The sequence below is a fragment of the Neospora caninum genome, chromosome IX (assembly GCF_000208865.1).
Source record: "Neospora caninum Liverpool complete genome, chromosome IX".
In the NCBI taxonomy this organism is placed as follows: Eukaryota; Apicomplexa; class Conoidasida; order Eucoccidiorida; family Sarcocystidae; genus Neospora; species Neospora caninum.
In genome coordinates this window covers 769,930-790,752 of record NC_018390.1, presented here as the reverse complement: position 1 = coordinate 790,752, position 20,823 = coordinate 769,930, and the positions used below count along the sequence as shown (strand labels likewise).

Here is a 20,823-nt window from a genome sequence, read left to right as displayed (position 1 = left end):
TGTTATCTTTTTCCCACGTGAAGGGCTTCGCCTGGCCTTGCGTCAAACGTTACGTTTGAGGCGGTTTGGCGCCCGTCCAAGACATGTCGGGAGTCCACGAGGGAGGCTGCCACAACGATTTTTGCAGCACCCAAGTGACAAGGGAACGGCGCGCGCTCCGAAAGTTTCAATAGCTTGGCTGTTGCGGCATATGGGCAAGAGTGGCGTACGCGGTTGTACGCCGATATCACAATTGCTTTTTTCGTGGATCAGCAGGCACATACAACGGCGAGCGGTGGCGTATCGCTACAGAAACAGTCGAGCAACAAACGCGGTTTCGTAGCTTGCGGCGCAGATCACACATCCCTGCCACACTTCAAGCTGTGCGCAACAAGCAAGAGGACGGGAAAACGGCTCTCAGAATATGTGGCAGAGCAGAGGCCCTACGCTGAAGCAACCAAATGTCTGTGCCATCGTATATGCTCGTTCCCCACCGCACCCTTGGCTGTCTAGGAGAAAAGTACGGTCGAACGGGATTCACCGAACAAGAGTCCGGCATATAGAGGTCCCTTTAAGAGGGGGTGGGTAAAAGGAAGCCTAGAAGAGGCAGGCACACCGCCCCCCCCCCCCCCCCCCATCGAAAACAGAGGACATGGGCCACATTGTCTTCGACATGGAGGCCGCCCCCTTCCTATCCGGTCCCTCAGTTTTCCAGTCGAGGAAATCAGAGATCCACAGACTAGCTTTACCATGAGCACAGGACGCGTTTTATTCAGGAAAACGCCCTGTACACTTAGAAATGCATTTTTATGGAAAAGGATACAAAGCCTCGATGGCGTAGATCGACGCAAAAAATGTCACCGGCTCGACAGGTATACAAGGTATACTTGAGTATTCGCACAAGAGTGCTGAGTTCGAACTTGAAGGAAACAGTCCACGACCGGTGACCACTGAAAGGGTTGCGTCCAGAGTTTGACGCACACTAACATTTTCTTGAAGTAAGCACCTGCGTTTTGTCAAATAGCAAGCGCTAAGAGAGCAAGATACCCCTCAGCACAAGAAAGAAGAAAGCGGAAAAGAAAGCCGCCTCGATGTTGCGGGGAGAATGCAAGCAACCCACCTAGCCATTGCGATATACAGTCCTCCATCAGCGCCTCGGCGCCCCTCCACAGCCGCGCCCTTCCTTTACAGATAGTCCAGTGTTCTTAAGCAAAGAACCACCACCATCTGCGTTCGCATGGCTTTCGTCCCAAGGCCCCAGTCATTCAAGCAACATGCACGCTGGGTGGCGATGGTTCCACGAATGCAACTCGTAAATCATATACAAAAACAAATATGCATGTAAATGCTTTCGTGGATGCTATGTAAACGGAGAACGCGCCTCCTACCTGTGAGACAACTGCCTATGATACCTAGACCTTTTCAGACGCTGAAAAAACAGCCCAGCCGTTTCGAGCTTGAAGAAGCACATCTGACTTGTTGACAATATCGATGCCACAGATGTGAGAGCGCTGGTGACAGTTGACTAAATCAGACCTGCCGAGAACGAATGATGCTTGGAACTTGTAATGGAGCCGCCGTTGCAGCCTCACACGGAAACATCTCCCAGGGCGCATGCGGACCCAGTAGGCTTCTGAAACGGTCGCGAAATCAAACTGTCTGCTGTCGGCGTGTCAACACCCTACGCTGGCGGGGGGGTGAAGGCCGAATGCCTGGGGCGGAGATGAAAAACACCGTTTTTCCCCACCTTTTTAGTTGTGTCGCATGTGCCGCGTGTCCCGTTAGTTGGTAAAAAAGGGAAAATAAACTGAGGCCGCAATGAACAACATCGGTTTCCAAAGAGCTCTTCCTTTCAGTCTCGGAGAGACCAGAAATCCGCAGCAGGCGACTCAAACAGAGGAGGCAACGGAGGCGGGAGAAGGTTGTCTTCGTCAGCGGCAGCGCCAGGGGCCTGCCGGGCTGCGCCGTATCTCCAGTGGCGCAACATGCTGTTAAATTCTTCTGCTTCCGCCTCTCCAAAAATCTCTGAATATTCTCCGAGAAGCTGACGGGTGAAATAACGTTCCTCGCAGGGATACTTGACTGTTTCTAAAGACGCAAACGCACGAGAACGCAAAACACGGAGACAAAAGTAAACAGCGGAAAACGGTTGCTCTTGGATGGCTCCACTTTTTGATGCGGAAACACGCAAAAAAGAAAAGGCTCAGAGATACGACAGGACGCAACCGTTTTGGCACAGGCTGATATACTCGCTGAAACGGATGGCTGAGCACTCTGTGTTCCGACAAGCTTCATTCCATCCCTTCTTAGAGCAGCCTGGGAATACACGCAAGCGCGTTTTCCCCACGCACACATCGACACCACATAAGACACTGTTTTTTTGCCGACTCTCGTGAAAAGATGCAAAGTAGAGCCCCATGCGCGGATCGGTGGTCCAACCGGCCCACACAGGACGAACGGTCTGGAGGCAAGTGCTTTGGCAGTGGCTACAGATTCGTGACCACCGGTGAAGATTGCCAGCAATTTGACAGTTTGGGAACAACGCGGAAAGGACCTCCGAGTTCCAAAAAGTTCCTCCTGCTTACCTGGCAGGTACGCTTGCTGATCTGTCGAGCCCATCAATCGCTTCTGCACTCGTGCCTTGAGCCGCCTAGCCAAAAGCGCCGCAAAGTACGGCCTGAACTTGTCGCGATGCTGAAGGAGTAGGAAGAACAGAGAGGCGGGAAGCACAACTCAATCGACGACTCGTCAGCTGAGCTTTGCCTTCTTCTGCCTTGTCTTATCCTCTATGTGCATGTCCCCTAGTCCTTTCAGCATGTTCGACTCCACGCGAGACGACAGAACAGGGAAAAATGCCGGTCTGTATCGTGACTCTTAGAGTGATGACAACGCCCATCTGCGGGAGTTCTAATTTCTGTTTGGAGGAGGCTCAGAGGGAGCGAAAGAGCCGTAGCAAGAACGCGGCTCAGACAAACCAGCGACTGAATTAGCGGATTGGCTACCCAGGCTAAGACGAAACGCCGACTATTGTGTACCGCGGCTCTATATTTGAAGAGATTCTTGGGTAAACACACGCTTGGTTCCCAGTTGGGCACATGCATCCACAACGTGTGGATCCAGCCTACTTGAAAACGCGTTCGCAACTCGTCCGGTGCAAGCCGAGCCCCCCACCTTCTTTTGGCCTTTTCTATCGACAAGGCTTCGTTTCGTTCCACCTGCGCACATGTTCCCGCTAGTCTCTGCCTTCTTACCTGCATGAGAGTGTAGAGGAGATCCTCCCACTTGAAGAGGTCTTGTTTGTCGAAGAGTTGTTGCTGCGTGATGAATTTCTGGAAGAGATGAGACTCGTCCAAGGAAAAGGCCATGTGGAGGTAGAACTGACTGCACTCACTGCCAAGCTTCCACCAGTGACCGCCAGCCCTGCTGCGATCGTCGAATATGCCCAGCTGGTCCAAAAGTGCGTTGAACAGCCGGCTGACGGTGCCCATGAATGAGAAAAGCTCGTGTCCGCGCATCTTCAGGGACATGATAATCAACACCAGGCGTCGTCCATCGTCAGGGTTGAGAGGGTCCCACGCCTGAAGGGTGAAAGGAGAAGACGTTTGCGGCACTCACACTGGGGGAGAGGCGACCAAAGACGCACGTCTCCGCGGCTGCTACGCCTGCCAGCGGCAAACTGCATGCGCCGCGCACATTCACGCTGGTGCCACACAACATGAGCGCACACTCTCGTTCACCTTTAGCAGCTTGTTGAGCCTCGCGCCGGAATTGAAGCTCAGTGCGACGTTCTGAGTCGCTCCTTGTTTCCCCTTCCCCCTTTCGACAGCTTCGTCTAAACCTACCTGCCCAGCGGGCGTCCGGGGGTAGCGCTTGAACGCCTCGTACATGGAAGCCGTGTAGAGGTACGGGTAGGTGAGCGCGGTGCCGATGTAGGCCTTCGCCTTCTCGGCTGCCTCTCGCTTCAGCGGCAAACAGTGTTCAAACTTCTTAATGATAATCAACATGACGTTGAGGCGCCGGATCAACTCGCGCATCTGAGCCATCGCGGCCTTCGAAGGAGGACGCTCGAGAAACTGCTCCACAGCCACCAAAAACTCTCCCTGAAGGTGCTCCTGCTCCAGTTGAACTTGCTCCCGCTGCAGGCGAGACCAAGACGTCGGCTTCCCGTTGGCATCGTACGCGTACCTGAACTGCTGTGGGCGCAGGTTGTGCGACGCTGCGTAGTAGCGACTCACGTCGCCACGGGGCAGAGGGAACGGCGGAGACTCTGCATGAGATCCCAGGAACCAAGGCAAAACCGGCTGTGGTGCACCTGCCGCAAAACGGTGGCACTAGGCAGGTGGTATTCCAGAATACTCCGAATCTCTGTTTCAGCTACACGGGGACAAACTCGCGACGCAGACAGTCAGATTGCGATCTTTCGACTCGCGCATACACACGCAGAAACCCTGAATAGCCTCAACATCCGTTCCTCGATTCTGTCTTGAATCTGAATTTGATGCGCATCGTAAAGCAGTCTCGACCCGAACCCCTTTTCGCTGGGGATGTCATGCGCGCATTCGTGACGAGAACACGCAGTTCCGGTAGGCTCATGCGTCGTCAGCTCAGCCACAGAAGAGCGGATCGCCATGCACAGACACAAGGCCTACACAAGTCGGACATCCGTGAGGGTCCGTCCCTTCGCGCCCATACTCCCGCCTCACATAATTGAGAGGCGTGCTTTCCGGCACGGAAGTGGTCAGGCCGAGGCGCCGTCGGGTTCACGCCTGCTCGTTCCCTCCGACTTACGTGGCCGTCGCGCGCGTTGGTCTCTGAAAAGATCTTCACACTCGCCGTCCACGCGAGACTCTTGCGGAGGAAAGGCGGCAACCTGGTATGTCCGTTCTGCCCCGTCTTTCCCGTCGGGCGGAAGAAGGAAAGGCGGCTCTCGACATGATTTGTAGACGTCCGTGCCTGCGGAGCGATACCGCATGCTGTTGTGCTGGACATACATGTTGGCGTTCGCGTCGTGGTACTTCGCCCGAAACGGGTTGGCGAATGTCTCCGCGGTAGTTTCCGGTGGACTCCCTATCGCTGGCTTCAGAGTTGCCGCCGGAGTGGGATCGACATTGTCGATGGGAAACGACGTGCAGAGAGACGTCTCAATGAGCTCCACTGCCATCTGAACAGCGCAAGGGAGCAACCGCACATTAGCGGGAAACGGAGTTAGGCCTCTGATCAGCGTTCGCACACGCTGTGGAGCACTTCAGCGTTGCCTGCCTTGCGCGAAAACGGACTCAGGGCGAGGCGCAGCTCTAAGGCTATCTGCCACCAGGAATGCATGCCGAAACCGAAGGACACAGACGCCAACACCAACTCGAAACCGGTCGACAAGTGTGGACGCGGGCACACCGGAGTGTCTGTCGCGCCCCCGGTTGAAACTAGTTGCATGCACCCATGTCTCCCGAATGCGGAATCAAGCCCGTGATGGTAAGCGTTTAGAGAAGGTTTCTTCTGTTTCTCTAAACAACAGAACTGGTCTACTTTTTCCGAAAAGAACTCGGCAGGTTGACGCATGCGGCTTGGATAAAGGAACGTCCACACCACAAACATCTCTCCAACCAGAGGCATTCTCGAGATCATGGTTTGCCCTTTGCACAATATGTATAAGGGAGAACGTCTCTGGGAAAGAGAGAAAATGCACACAGCCGAAGCGAAACAGCGACGGTTTGATAGTACAGACACTCAGCCGTGGTTCTGTTCGAACACTAGCGAGAAGCGAAGAGCTTTTTTCCACACGTGAATGAACCGGCGAATGAGAACTGAAATTGATCCCTTCCTCGTCGGTACATTGGCGATCCGTGGACAATGCAACCTTACGGGGTCTCTTCGCCCTTTTGGAACTGGTCAACCCCTCAGATCCCTCCATTTATACTATCCACTGGTTTATCTACCTGTCTGCTCCTCTGCGTATGTGATTATGCGACTTGACATTGATCTTGTTTCGAGCTAGCGAGTTTCTGCCACGGAAGCGATCCATTTCATCTGCGTATCTCTTGATCTCCTACCCTCTTGGTCTGTTTGTTCCCTTCATCCCAGGAGGTGTGCTAGCGAATCGATACACCACCATCCGACTCCACAGTTTCGGCTGCATTCGGTTACTAGCGCCGCCCCATGTCCTGCACCAAAGAAGCCGAGAAAAGCCATGTTTCGCGCGACTCTGTGCCGTCGAAAACGGGTACGATCTTTTTGAACCGAAACAAGACTCTCGCGGCTCCTTACCTGCACCGCAAGGTCGAGGGGTGTGCGTCCAGAAGCGTCTCGTTTCGCCGGGTCGGCACCCTGTCTAAGGCTGGCAAGAAATGCGTACGTGTCGTAGGACGAGATGTAGTAGTGGAGAGGATACACCCGCCTCATCTCGTTGCGCGCCTGTGCCCGCTCTCTGTCGAACCAGATCCGGTTAGGACGCTTTTGACGGGCATTGCCGCTTTCAACCGAGAACGGCGGCGCCTTCGTCTTCCGCGGAACAACCAAGTCCACGTACGCGCGACTCATCTTTCCTTCGACAAGATTACACCGCAGATAAAATTTTCAGAAATGTTCGGCTCGATGTATGCTGAGAGTCGTGCCTATCTTATTTACGTCCATATACGGATATACCAGCTGTATAGACACGCCCCGGAGCGACTTTTCGGACTTCAAATTGACGCGTGAACACCGAAGCAGGCGCCGCCTGTGAGTCAAAAATGAGGAACGCAGAGGGAAAGGGACTTTTCCGAGGCGCCACTCAGCGAGGCGGACGAAAGGCAACCGGAAAAGTGGTCCGACAACGGGAATCGAAGCCGAGCGGCGAACACGGTGACAGGGTGGGCACCGCTGCTGGGTACGAGCTCATGAGAGACAGGCCTTGAAGAAGACTCGACAACGAAACTAACAACACACGTGACAGCACTCCTAAATCGCACGAAGGGAGGAAACAGGCTAGCAAAGAGCAACCCGAGAGAGACTGACGGGCACCAAGGCAAAAAAAGAATGGTTTTGCTGTTACCTTGCAAGTCCACGCGCCACACGGTCGGCGAAAGTAATCGCGGTACACCAGAAAGGAGGAAGGCCAAGAAGAAGGGACCAGGCGGGTTCGCAGTATGTCTGGCGAAAACGACCAAAGCACTCTCGCGAATAGCTGCCGAAGGCGAAGGCCGGGAAACTTACAGCTACCCAAGGTACCCGCAACAGAATGCAACGACGACGGTACACAAATAGACGGTGCCAGTTTGAAGAACGACACGCTAAGGAAAAAGGAGGCAATTATTCTTAAAAGGAGAGGTAGCTCCCGGTAAAATGGAAAGGGAAGTGGACTCAAAAACGAAGGAAAACGTGGAGGATATCGATGGTGTTTTCGAGTTGAGAGTTGACAGCCTAGGACACACGCGCGGGAGACCAGCCCCACTTACAAAAGAAGAAAAAAGGACGAAAAGGAAAGGAAAGAGATCACTCGCGAAGGGTACTCCACATCTTATATTAGGAGCTGACGGAGTCCTGTGGCCGAGTGCGACAAAAAGTCCAAATTTTCACCCCAGGTCCGCCGGAGACGCTCCCATCTTGAGGTTCCCTCTCAATTTGACGACCCGGCGCGCGCCGTTGTGGCAAAAGATCCCCAGCGACGTTTCCTTCCTTCTCACAGCCACTCGAATAGCGAAAACTAGAAAACGGAGACGTCCTCCTCAAGAAAACGCATTTGGGTGGTTTTCAGTCGACAAAAGATCCTTCCACAGAATAATGCCTTCCGCGTGTTGAGCGTACACGCGCGCCTATCCCTAGATTCACCAGGCTGTGTTGTCGGAGAGCCTCTTGTGGCAGACGGACCTAAGTGTGTTCCTCTGACTGGTGAGCCTTTCAGGGTTTTCCCGGACGCTCCAGTTCTGTTTTCGGTGCACCCGAGCCTTTGTCTGAAAAGAAGCATGCGTGCTCAGAAACAGAGAGATTCAACGAGGGTCTAGGCAAGAGAAACGCAGAGCCGCACGCTCGACGCCTCGTCCGTGCTGGCTAGCCGGCGGCAGACATTTTTCAGCTTGCGCCGCAGCTAGCTGCGAAAGAAACATGAAAGAGACATTTCTCCGACACACCCCTCCTCATTACAAAGAAACATGGCAGGAAAAGACATTTCTCTGGCAGACACACCCTCATCGCACTCCTGGTTTTCGCTTTCGGTCGGTCCCTCCCACTGTTTTGTTGAGCCTCGGCGGAAATTTGTCTCCGTTCCACCCCAGATCTTGTAATTCGCGCCGCGATGGCAATTCCGGAGGGACAGCAAGTCTCGTGCAGCTTCTCCCTGGATTCTGTCCCCAGTTTAACCGCAGTTCTCACTCGCTCCGGTGCTCGTGCTATTGCGTTTTTCACGCGTGCTTCCTTGTCGTCTGGACCGGTGTAGACGTGAGCAGTCAAAAGTGACACGAAATAACGCAAAAAGTTCTCGGATTGTATCAGCGCGTCCATGGCGGCTCACGACACCCTGGTTATTGAACAAGATTCAGTTAGGAACGATAGTTCACCGTCACATGTAACACGTGAGCTGGGTTAAGAACGTCTGGAGACAGTTTGTTCCATATCTACCATTTAAAATCGTGTAAATATATTCAACAGCACTAGAATGTTCACGCTCATGGATTCAGTGTCCAGGACTACCTGGCGCTTGATAACGATTCCGTCTTTCAGCTGCGGGGAACATTTGAGGCGCGTGTGGTTCTCTCCTCTCTGTTGATGTACCGCTCCTATCAAAGCAGGGGGACTGGCAAGTGTGAACTTTATAGAACAACTACAAATCAGTTTTGGGCAAGTAAGGGATCACTAAGTATTCGCGGATGTTGGATTTGTCGAGTGGTCGTCCCTTCTTTCCCTAGGAAACAGCAACGGAAAGAACGATAAAAAGTGCAAGCCGCTCGTGCGACACTGCAGTACGCAATCTTCCTTGGACGGCAAAGGTGAAGAGCCAGTCGTTTCATTCGTGGAGCTATTGTTAGCTCCCGTGTGGCACTGTCCGTAGTTCATGAAATTCCAAAGTTCTAAAGGAACAGGATCCCGTACAAACGGAGTTCCCTGGGTTTGTTTGACATTTTGGCAAACGCCGAAAAAAAGGCGTTCGGTATGAATCTGAGCTTCTGTTAAGGAGTCCCCACGACTCCACCTTCTTGACTTCGGCAGAAAAGTGTCTTCAGCATGCTGGGAATAATGAAAGCGAATAACACGCTTGCGAACAGGAGGCTCGGCATTGTCGACACGGTATGGCGGTAGCTTGTTGCACTGCATCGACACCTTGAGACACCCACCTCCGTTTTACTCAAACGCGAGAAAGTGTTGTGGCCATTACGAAAATGAATTGCGTGGGACGCGGCCCAACTCTCGTAAGCCACTGCCGCCTTTTATGGTGAATGCTTGAGAGTATTTGTTGTATCGCCGAGTCCCCGACTGCGGTGTAGAGCTGAGGAAGAGGGTGATCGGGTAAATGCTGCTGCATTCAAAGAGGAGTACTGGCCAGCCGTGGTCGACACGATGCGCTGTCTTTGCCTGTCGTATTCTACAGAGTTCTCGCCATTACTACAGGGAATAAGACAACACTACCCCGATTTATGGTAAATTTCACGCGTTTTGAAATGCTCCACACGAGACCCTACAGCGGCATTACCGTTCCTGCACTCGACTTCAGCCTCCGGAAACGCCTGCATTCATCTATAAATGCACTGGGGTATGCGTATATACGTATGCATCCTCAGGCGTAATCTTCTGTCGCTGAGAACATGTATTAGCGCGGAATGAGAACGTGTCTGCAGTAGACTGCTGGAGACGCCCTCCTTGTGTGGAAGCGCAGATTACCTTGGTGCAAAGTTCAGCGAGCCGCCGAGGAACGTCTCGCTCCTTGTACAAATTTAAGCATTGCGATTTATGCGTTGCTCTGTCCTGTCAGAGGCATGTGTACTCTCTTATGCGTCGATCGCGTAGGAAACACGAAGAACACAAACAGGGAATCCCCCACATGTTGGATCAGACATTTATCGTCGACATGAGGGAAATACAAAAGAAGGGACCGAGGCGAAGGCGAACACTCATCTTTGCAGGCATCTCTAGGAACTCCGGAACAGGGCGTACTGCAAATACGCAAAAAAGGAGAAACTAGGCATCCCCGACACGCATCGCCGTTGAGGTCGACTCCCTCACTCTACGTATATGCAGAAATATACATACGTATATATAAGCAGTAATTACACGCACGTGTGAACTCACATTTCTATGCATGCATACGATAGATGGAAATACAGATGTAGAGAAACCGACGAGGGTACGCTCATCGATCCGCAAATATCCCAGCTCCCTACGCCGAAACTTTTACTGTGGTTCCCGACCATGTTGCGCGCGCAACACATACGCTCGAGCTATAATTTACCACTGTTTTATCGGATTGACGCAAAGCCTGAACACACACAGACACTGTATGCGAGTCCCTCCAAATCTCCGTCCTGATATATACATATATAGAGACAGAGACGGAAGCCTAGGGATATGTGTATTTGTGGCACACAACTGCTAGCACTAAGATTTGTTTTGCGGATATGACCACACTAGACTCCCTAACGTATTGTTCCCTCTATTCAAGATTCTCCTTGCGTTCGGTATAAAACTTGACACAAAACAAAACAGCGCCGGACCGGACAGCACTGAAACGAGGGGACACGGACATCACGTGTAGCGAACTTTGAAAAGAAACTCGTTTCTCCCGTTGCCCTTTCGCGCCTCTATATTAACTCCAGAAGCGACGACGAGCTCTCAACTTTGGAAGAACACGGTCCCACAAACTGCTCCCCTTCCCTTGCTGCCTGTCTCATTCCCCCGGCCACAACGCACTAACACGTTTCAGCGAACACTCACGGATATGCGGCCTGCACTTCACAAAACAAACGCTCCCCCCTGTTCGTTGCGCACTGCCCCAGCGGCTTCCCTTTCTTATCCGCTGCTCCCGCCCGTGTCCTGAACTCCGCTGTCAGCTGTGTACCGGCCTTTCTATTTGCCAGAGAGCTCCCACATCTCTCCGGCCTTCCTCTGCCGCCTCCTCGCCCCGAGACAAAGTACTAGCGTGTCAACGTGGCAGCGCCCAGGCGAAAGGCCTACATATATATATATATATATACGCACATCTCTGCGCGTATCCGCCTTATGTCACCGTCGACCGTCTGGGACTTTCAGCCCGTCAGGTCTGTCCACGTAAACCGGGGTATTCTCTCGCATGCCTATTTACATACGCACGTGTTAAAGCTGTCATGTGTGCGCCATATCAGACGAGACTGCCTTCACCGGTGTGACGGAGTCCTGATTCTTGGTCACGCATCCGTATATTTGCGCGTGCTTCCACACGTTCTCGGCTTGGTGCACCGTTGCCTGCTACGCACTTTGAGCCTTGACCGCAAGCGTCCCCTCCCGCGACCGCTTCGCCGCTTCAATGAGGGTATCGAGACAGTGGGGGTTGACCAGAGTGCTTGTGTCGCCGAAGTCGTCAGTCTCCAAGGCTGCGATTTTTCGCAGAATACGACGCAGGATTTTTCCACTCTTTGTCTTGGGAAGATCTGCAGAAACGGAGCGAGGCAGAATGGAACCAAGACGCTGACACAAAGAGCAAACTCGGACGCCCGAGAAAAACGCCGCAGACACACGAAACGCGCCGCTCCTAGGCAACTGCGTCTGTCGCGGTCAGAGGCACAGCCCCTGCATCCCACCCGGGGCCTGTGGACGATCTGAGACAGCCGGTAAACGCACGCGCAAGGCTCTCTCCGACCCTGTTCGCCATACACTGGTTCTCTCGAGCAGACGAAACACTCTCAGGCGTCTTCCACAAACGAACGGAGGCAACGACCCTCCACGACGCCCGCGGAATAGACATCTGCAGCTCGACAAAAAACAAATATAGCTGCCCATGTGCATGTATATTTGAACGTAGACATTCAAAGATAAACATATATATACAGGGACATACCTTGGGCAATCAAAATGTAGTCGGGCGTCGCAATGGGACCAATGTACTTTCGGACGACTCGCTTCAGCTCATCCTCGAGCTGCGGCCGAACCGGCACGTTTTCCTGGTTGAAAAAGAAAAGGTTAACGGGCGGATAGGCAGTCAGAGGAAGCCATGTTGTCGCGAAACACGACGGAGAAAAAGGAACAGAACCACGTCGACGTGAGAGAAGCGGCTGCAAAGGCGTGGCCAGACATCGCGTTGTGTTCTTGCAAAAGGAACTAACTGCCCGCAGATCTCGAATGCATGCACAAGAAAAAGAAGGCGACGTTTCGAGCAACCGCACTCTCGACGCAGTCCGCACTCAAGCCGTGAAGGCACGGCATGCCCACACGTTCCGCTCCATTTTTTCATATCTCGCTGGCAAGACGCACGCTGCGAAAGAATGAGACCTGCCAAAAAAGTGGTCCCCTTTTCGCGCGTGCCGCTCTGCCGCCCTTTTGCGTAAAGGAGGCTGACCTTGAGAACGGTGAAACAAAAGATTCCTGAGCCTTTCACTTCATGGGGAACTCCAACGACCGCCGCCTCGGCAACGTCTTCGTGCTGCACAAGCGCGTGCTCGATCTCCGCAGTTGTGAGACGGTGACCTGAAGCCAACAAGGACGCAAGAGGTCGTCTGGTGTGAAGACTGCGGGGTGGCGAGAGCCTGGCATCGTCCGTCTTCGTTTCCACGCGTCGAACAGACGGTGACGCACGGGCAAAACGAGAATGCCGCTGTCCAAGCATCACCTCTGGATGACAAGGACCAGTTGAGGGGAGATGCCGACGCCGAGCGCCTCAGCTGAAGCCTTGTTCGATACATCTACGCGGCGTATTCATGTTGAAAGCTTCGGATGGACACATGTACACACAGCTACTGGCCGGTACGGAAACCGACCCGTACCTATATATATATATATACATATATATACGTATATGTGTGTATATACGCGTCTTTGGACTTGGTTGAAAAAAAAAGAGAAAACGGGATCTTGTCTGTGTTTAGCCGTCTTCTTCAGTTTGTGCGTTCCTCTGGGGATTTGTCCTCGATATTCTCCAACTTCAGATCTACCTGAGACATTGAGGGTGTCGTCAACTCGGCCCGTTATCCAGTAATAGCCGTCTGCATCTCTGAAAACGCCATCGCCGGTGAAAAAGTAGCCTCTGTAGGGCCAGTAGTAGGTGCTCATCATACGGAGATGCGCGCCGTGCACAGTCCGGGCCATTCCTGAGAAACCAAGCAGATCCCGTACGCGCAACCACGTGAGCTGCCTCTAACAAAGACAGGAAAGGGACAACGTTCGGCGAAGCCGAAAGCCCAGAATTACAGACACCCACACTCGCGTACATTCACGCCCACAGACACGGACACATCTGCAAACGCAATGCATGAACGGGGACGGAGAACTGGCGAGGGAGATGCGCTGTAAGTTCAGATGTTGCAGTTGTCGATATACAGATGCATTTGCACAGAAACCGGCTTGTATAAAAACTGAATATGATGCGTGAAGGATAGCCCCCCTCCCCCCTCCCGTTTTCTGAAACACCCCGAAAAAAAAGGCACCACTGGATCTCGACCCTCCTTCTACCGCATGGCGCCTCGACAGCCCCGCACCTTTGTCGCGTCGCGACTCTTTCTTCGCCTCGCGTCTTTAAGCCGGCTTTTTCCTGTCGTTCCTCACCTGGCCACGGGCGGCGAAGACACAGCACACCGCACACGTTGTTTCCCGTCTTCTCTTTGCCGGTGACAGGGTCGAGGACGACAGGGTCGATGCCGAAGAAAGGGAGAGTCGCGGACCCCGGCTTGGTCACTGTCGCTCCCGGGATCGGCGTCAACACATGGCCTCCAGTCTCCGTTTGCCAGTACGTGTCGACAATTGAGCAGCGATTTTGGCCGATGACGCTCGCGTACCACCGCCAGGCTTCTGGATTTATTGGCTCGCCGACAGATCCGAGCACGCGCAAACTTGACAGCTCGTACTTTTGTGGCCAGCTGTCGCCAAAGCGCATCAGAGCTCTGCACGCAGCACGAGATACAAAACGGTTCGAAGCACGGAACTTCGCGCGGCGCACTCCGCAGCGTGGGAGGGGCGAAGCAGGGAAGGTCGATATGCGCGAGATCACACGCTCCGGCTTCTCACACAAAAGAAAACCGAACGAGGGGCAACCGAAGAGACACAAGCCGAGGAAAGGCGGAGAGGAGAAAAGCGAACCGGCAATGCTGACGAAACAGGTGTGCTGTCTTGACGAAAGGTCCGGTGAACGCCGTTTTGGCACGTGGTGGAAAGAGACAGATGAAGAGCGAGAAGTTGTGAAGCGAGAACCGGTGAACCGACTCGCCCCTGCGCGCCTCTCATTTGCAGCTCAATTCGTGCTGACGAATATCGTGACAGGGACACACAGAGCTCGTTTTCTCTACGCCGGTTTTGCCCTGGCAAGTGCTGTTCTCCATCTGTGGGTATAGCCGATGTCGCTTCCTCACCCAACACCGATATGCTGATGTTTCACATGAAAAAAAGGTCGAGAACACCAACTGAAACGCGACAGGCACGGCTCGACACAGGCGCTCACCGAAGGGCAGTCGGGGCTGTGTAGAACTGGGTCACCTTCCACTTCTCGATCATCTGCCAGTACCTGCTCAGGACAGAAGACGGCCGCGGGGTTCATTGCCTCGCGTGTCTCATAGGGGAGCGAAACCGTCGCGGACACCTCGCGCGCGCGCCGTCTCACTCCGTAAAGCGGATCCCCGACGCGTGGGCTGCTACAATTTCTTGGCCCCGGCACTTCGGAAAACCCCACGATGGCGGTTCGAACTTGAACCGCACGTCGCACCACTCCGCAGTCCCCGCTGCGTCGGCTCACCTGCCTGGGTCCGGGTAATTTGGGATGGACTGGAAGAGAAGCGTCGTCGCGCCGTTACACAGAGGGCCGTAGACGACGTACGAGTGGCCCGTGATCCACCCGCAGTCTGCCACACAGGCGTAGACGTCGCCAGGGTGGTAGTCGAAGACGAACTTGTGCGTGAGCGCAGCGTAGAGCAGATAGCCTGCTGTGCTGTGGCACAACCCCTAACAGGGAGCGGACAGAAGGGGACGGAAAACACAAGAGTTCCGCGCAAAAGGGAGACAGTCCCCTGCTTGGTCGCAACTGCACACGGCGCCGGGCTCACACTGGGGCAGAAACGAAAACCGTGTCTCCGTGGAGGGAAAGGAGAGTGCAGGCGGTCCCCGAGGTTGCCACACCACTCTTCAAAATGGTGACGCGCTCCCGAGGACGAGATGAGCGACACGACAAAAGATGCGCGGCTGGAGGCAGAACGGAGACGCGGGGTCTCGATGCTGGAGCGGGGAATGGCCAAAGGGAAGCAAAAAGGGAAGAGGCCGAAACACACAGGAAGAACATGCGGACGAGCCAGCAAAGCATGCAGAGACCCTCTAAACAAAGCGTGAGCGTACTTTCGGTTTTCCGGTAGATCCCGACGTGTACAGAATGAACAATGGATCCTCGCTGTCCATCACCTCGAGGGGGCAGTACGGTTGCATTTGCGACACCAAGTCGTCGCCCCAGATGTCTCTGCCCTCAACCCACTTCTTCAAAGGCTCCCCTGAAGAAGTCAAAAAAGAGCGAAAAACACACGCAGAGAGAAAAGACGCTCTGCATAAAATCATCAAGCGCCGCGCCACAGCCGTTTTCGACTTGGGGAAGGACATCGCTGAAGCTCGCTGAGAAGGAAGAAACCAAGCCGTTCTCCACAAGCGCGCTCGCAACGACCCTCTCCAGACCTCTCCTGGAAAACACGACCACGAAACATACGATTCCAAACACGAAAAGGGCTAGACCAAGCAGGACACGGACGTTCGTGAACCTTGCCGCCTGCGGAAAACGGCCCCAGCTTTGTTTCTCCGAGACGCCACTCGCCGTCGTTTTTTCCTCACCTTTGCACCGAAAGACGACAAGGTGTCGAACCGCAGGACACATCTCCAGGGCTTCATCTGCGATGTCCTTCAAATAGATTGTCTTCCCACCTCTCGAACCATGATCCGCCGTGATTAACTGCAGAGACGAACAAGGAAGGCAATCGGCAGAAACAAAGATGAGTTCCGTTCCTTTCCGTCTGCTGGTGCCCGTCTTGCGCATGTAGCACCCACACCAACACGCTGTGTGGATCGAAAACAAGGGTAGCCGCGCCAAGTAACTGCAGGGGGTACAAATGAAATCGCTCCGTTGACCCCTTTCTCCGGCCTTGGGTTGTGCTGAAGATGGCGTAGTGCGCGCAGCAAAACACTCTGGAGCAACTTCCCACGTTTGCTTCGTCTCAAGAAAACCATGCATGCGTTTTCCCCCTCCGGCGCTCTGTCGAGACGCTGACACAACAGGCGCCTGACGGGCCACCGGACCACCTGCTGAGCGGGCCCTGTCCAGTCCCACCGGGCGAGAAGGAACGAGGACACGCAGGAGAGAAATGGCGGGGAGCAGGACTTACAATGCGACTCTGTGCGTCGTGGATTCTCTCGGCCAAGCTGCTTGCTGCGAACCCCGCAAAAATCACGCTGAGCACGACACCGGAGACAGAAAGTGTCGCGTCGGAGAGGAGTCGCAGTCAGAAAACGACCAAGCCAGATGCACGGCCGTGTCCCCTCGCCCCTCAGGGGCTCGAGGACGTACGCGACACACAAACCCCACCACGCCGCACGCCCTGCGGCCGATTGGCCGATCTACTGCGGGTTGCTTGGTAAAAGCTCCAGAACCGGAACCTGCTGGGCACCGGGTCTCGGAGAGATCCCTGGCACGATCGCCCTCGTGCGCGCATCGTCTTGCATCGCCTTTTTCCAAAGCCAGCGTGGTAGGTAGCTGCAAACGCAGCAGCTGCCTCGGCCTTGTTCTGTCTATGGGTCCACACTGTTAGAAATGATGAAGCGGCTCATGGGGTACAGCACGCGATGCACGGCGGCATCGAGTTGTGCATGGTATTTCCTCCGCGTCTTGACTCACCTATGGACGGCGCCTATCCGGGCACACGCCAGCATCGAGTAGACGATTTCCGGTCCCATAGGGAGGTAGATGCTCACGACGTCGCCCTTGCGAACGCCCAACCGTTTGAGCATATTCGCGAACTGACAAACCTTGCCTGAATAAAAAACGGAGGCCAAGGAGGCCCGCACCGTGAAACGCTCTGAACCTTGAACGCACGCAGCGCATGTGAGCCGCTTTGTCAGCAAGGTCGCAAAACCCGTGGTCAGGTAAAGAGGCTTTGAATGGCTTCGAGGCAAGCTCGCCACACAGCCCCTTCCGCCTGCGAAGCCCGGAAGCCGCTGCTGCAGTGGCTGAGACAGTACTAACTTGAAGCGATTGAAGACAGCTTTCAAACGCGACGAAGAATGCATCCCGTCTCCGTCTAGCGGAAGCCAAACCTCTCTCGACACCGCTGAAGCCTGAGAGCCTCGAGGAATGGAGAAAGGTACTATATGCAGCTGTACCACACAGGAGCCGTTTGCCCACGGTTGTTGAAACGCGTGTCCTTTATTCCAATGAGAACAGCGGAGCCTCTCTGTTTCTCTTTTCGCTAACTTACGAAGCAACTTGCGGTAAGTGATTGTGCGGCTCTGCTCAGGGTCATCGCCCTCGCAGATCAAAGCCACGCGGTTGGGGAACTTCTCTGCCCACCGATCTACGCAGTTATCGCACACCTGCATGCACAGAGAGGAGCAACGAGAAAGCGAAGGACCTTGACGCGAAGTTGATAAGCCTCGACAAGGACACGCGCACATGAATGATACGGCTCTGCATGTGTTCCAACATACAGACATGACAAAATATCGGTATGTTTGTGAGATAAAAACATCTGCGCATACAGCTGGATCGGGGCGACGAAATACATACTGAAATGGTTCACACTTGTGTACGAAGCAGGACCAGCACGGGTTTAGGGGCCAGCGTCCACAAGTGGACTCCAATCGCTCTGCGGCCGCCGACAACGCCAAACATCTCTCGGTGGCTCTATGCGTTCTGGCGGGAAGCGCCGCACCGGACAGTCAAACTCACATTGAGCTTCCCGTTCAGGAACCAGGAGATATTCCCGTCTTCCATCTGGCCGTGGAACACTTTCGTGAACGGCGAAGTCCATCGTAAAATCTCCGTCGCTTGCTGCGCGTGGACAACGGAAACAACGATAAAAAGCGGGTGCACAAGCAGATAGCGAAGCCGCGCACGCATGTAAATACACATTAACGCAGCGCGCAAACGTATCCGCATTCGTTTGTTTAGACCTACGCAAAAAACACGAAGATGTGCGCACTTCTATGATGCACACATATATACACATACGTGCATATATATATATATATATGCATATCGGTACATGCATGTGTACGCTGAATTTCCTGTATGCAGTCGAGAGGAGCCCCTTGGTTCTTACCTCTCGCCAGAAGGAATCTGCATCATGTAAGCTGCGCCAGTACATATGCTCGTACGTTTCCTGAAACAGCACAAAAGAAGAGTAGAGAAGACAAGTGAACCAGAGCCGAAGAAAATGCAGAGGACGCGATGTTGTGGCTGACCACATAAGGCTCTGACCACAGGGGGCACCTCGTACCTGCATCTGCTGTCCCCCCCGACACACTCCAGCAATGCGCTGCATTCCTCTCGTGTGTTCCACAAGATGCCGCAGAGCTTGCGTGCCACAAGATACTCGGCCGCGCACGTCACCTTGCTCTCCTTTGCAACACTGACCTTCTCTTACCCGGTCCTCCAGTACGTGGCGTTGCATTCGACAAGCCTCGTATGCTTACATTTCTAGTTCACTTGCTTACCTTGTCGTGTACTTGACATCTAGTGTGATTTTGTCTGGGTACCTTGTATTTCTCGTTGACTGGCAACGACGAAGAGACCTTCTCCACCTCGTTAGCTGCTTCTTCCGCCACTTCCACTGGAGGAGAAGTCAACGGAGTGTACTGACAGGCATCATCATTCTCCACTGCCGATTCGCCGCAGCGCCCACCTTCCACCTGTATGGAGCCTCCCTCCTTGGAGTTCTTGTCTGTCTGCATGATTGTTTCTGTGTTTGAAATGACGCAGAGAAGACGGGGAGAAAAAGACGAGAAATAACCGAAGGCAGATCAACACACTAAAAGACATCTGGCAGGGCGTGCGTACACACTTCCCTTCTCGCCGTTAGTATGATCTCAAAGTACCAGAAGCCATGTGTACAGCCTGTAACGCCACGTAGATTTCTCAACTATCAACTGAATCCTACCAGTATTCACGATAGAAACGTGATAGTGGATCCATGAACACGAGATGCAGATTCCAAGACCCCGACAACGGCCGGCGTCTGCAGTGTGTGCAATCCCAGCGCCAGCGAATACTCCGGAGATCACGTATAAAAACGGACTGCTTCGTGCTGCATTCTTCCTGCCAGGATCCCCTGTAAAATAAAATGTGAGCAATATTTTTTCGAGTTTTTTGATAGAAGACATGACCAGCCCTCCTCCAACACGTATTTTGGAGAGCCCGTCGTAGTTGCTCGAACTAGATTGCGCGTCTTACACAGTTGTATGTGATAGAAGACCGCTGGATTCGCTTGGAGTTGAAAGTGATCCTTGTTTCGGATTCAACTTTCAGATGCGTTCTGTCAAACCCCGTGATCTGCAATCGCAGCGATGTGCAGAATTTCGAACGCGGAAGGGCCTCGGCGTCTCTACCAATCACAGTGGACGTTTGTCGCCGAAGTGTTTCTGCACAGAGGACGAGAAGCAAAGTGGGGGCTCTGTTCAATCCAAGTCGGTTCAATGCGCGGACGGACTTACTGGTGACCTGGAAGCCTCAAACGGCAAAAGAAGTGAAAACGATGGTAGAAGACAACACAATGGATTGATTACGAGGAAAGACGTTTGTGTAGACCCCTTGATTGGAAACGGTCGCGTACCTCCTATTCGCTGATTTCGTTCACGTTGAATGAAGAGCTAAACAGGATCCGGCGAACCAATGTACAGCTACGTCTGTGACACGGCGATGCGGGGCCTGCCGAAGTACACAGCAACGCCTAACAGCAGTCACAAAAGAATGGCTGCATTAGGTGAAGAGGGCGAAAAGAGCCTCCATAGAGTGCGAGGGAACTTCGTGATAGACACGCCGACACTGGGGGGGGACGCGCCTCCTACGGCTGGTTCCCGATACGCACACGGGAGATGAGAACAGCAGCCGAGATGTCGGGTGCGGAGGGTTGCCCTTGTTGCCAGGAAAAAACGGGTGAGGTCGAAAGTTCAGCAAAGATTTTGGTATGGAGATTTTATCCGTCAGCAGCGACGGCCTAATCACATTTGTGAACTGGGCGAAATGAAAGGGCCCCGGCACAGCCTCAGACGGACGATGTGCACATGCCCCCGAAAAGCGACGCAGACGCGGGTTTGCGACGCCAGACATGGGAGAGACACAAAGCTATAACCCAAAGAGTAGGAGAGAAAACGTCAATATGGCGCGGATAAGTTCGTGCGAGACCCGCCGGCACAGGGGGGAAGTAGGGGGGGGACGGCTGATTTCGATTTCCGCTACACATTTAAAAGATTGACAGCAGCCGAGAAGCGTCGTGTGCAAAGTGGGAAGACGGGTGAAAGGATGCGGTTTTGGTCGGGAAAGATGCATATAACAGAAGTAGAATGGTATGCGGGCAAACACAGAGAGGATCGGGGACGGGAGAAAAGATGTGTTATCGACAGCTTTCCGTTTTTGGGCAGCCACGGCAGCAAGCGAGAAAAGCCCCCCCAAGGTAGCAGCTGCTTGCGACTCGTGCCGTCACGGCCAGTGTCCTGAACCTACGTTGAGTCCTTCAAGAC

At 53.8% G+C, this 20,823-nt stretch overlaps 2 protein-coding genes across 2 annotated transcripts; both read right to left on the bottom strand.

Annotated features, from left to right (window-relative positions):
* Positions 1–1,831: 1,831 nt before the first annotated feature.
* Positions 1,832–6,513, bottom strand: NCLIV_039410 (hypothetical protein; the record flags this gene model as incomplete). The annotated part of the gene is made up of 6 exons (XM_003880850.1): positions 1,832–2,067; positions 2,565–2,673; positions 3,231–3,557; positions 3,717–4,246; positions 4,768–5,140; positions 6,241–6,513. The coding sequence occupies 6 exons, from the start codon at positions 6,511–6,513 to the stop codon at positions 1,832–1,834; spliced, it is 1,848 nt and encodes a 615-aa protein (XP_003880899.1).
* Positions 6,514–11,385: 4,872 nt separating this feature from the next.
* Positions 11,386–19,038, bottom strand: NCLIV_039400 (hypothetical protein; the record flags this gene model as incomplete). The annotated part of the gene is made up of 15 exons (XM_003880849.1): positions 11,386–11,567; positions 11,975–12,077; positions 12,473–12,600; positions 13,065–13,220; positions 13,675–14,009; positions 14,564–14,626; positions 14,855–15,060; positions 15,448–15,596; positions 15,928–16,045; positions 16,476–16,542; positions 16,985–17,120; positions 17,565–17,679; positions 18,035–18,136; positions 18,408–18,467; positions 18,844–19,038. 15 exons carry the CDS (start codon positions 19,036–19,038, stop codon positions 11,386–11,388), a joined length of 2,115 nt encoding a protein of 704 aa, XP_003880898.1.
* Positions 19,039–20,823: the final 1,785 nt, after the last annotated feature.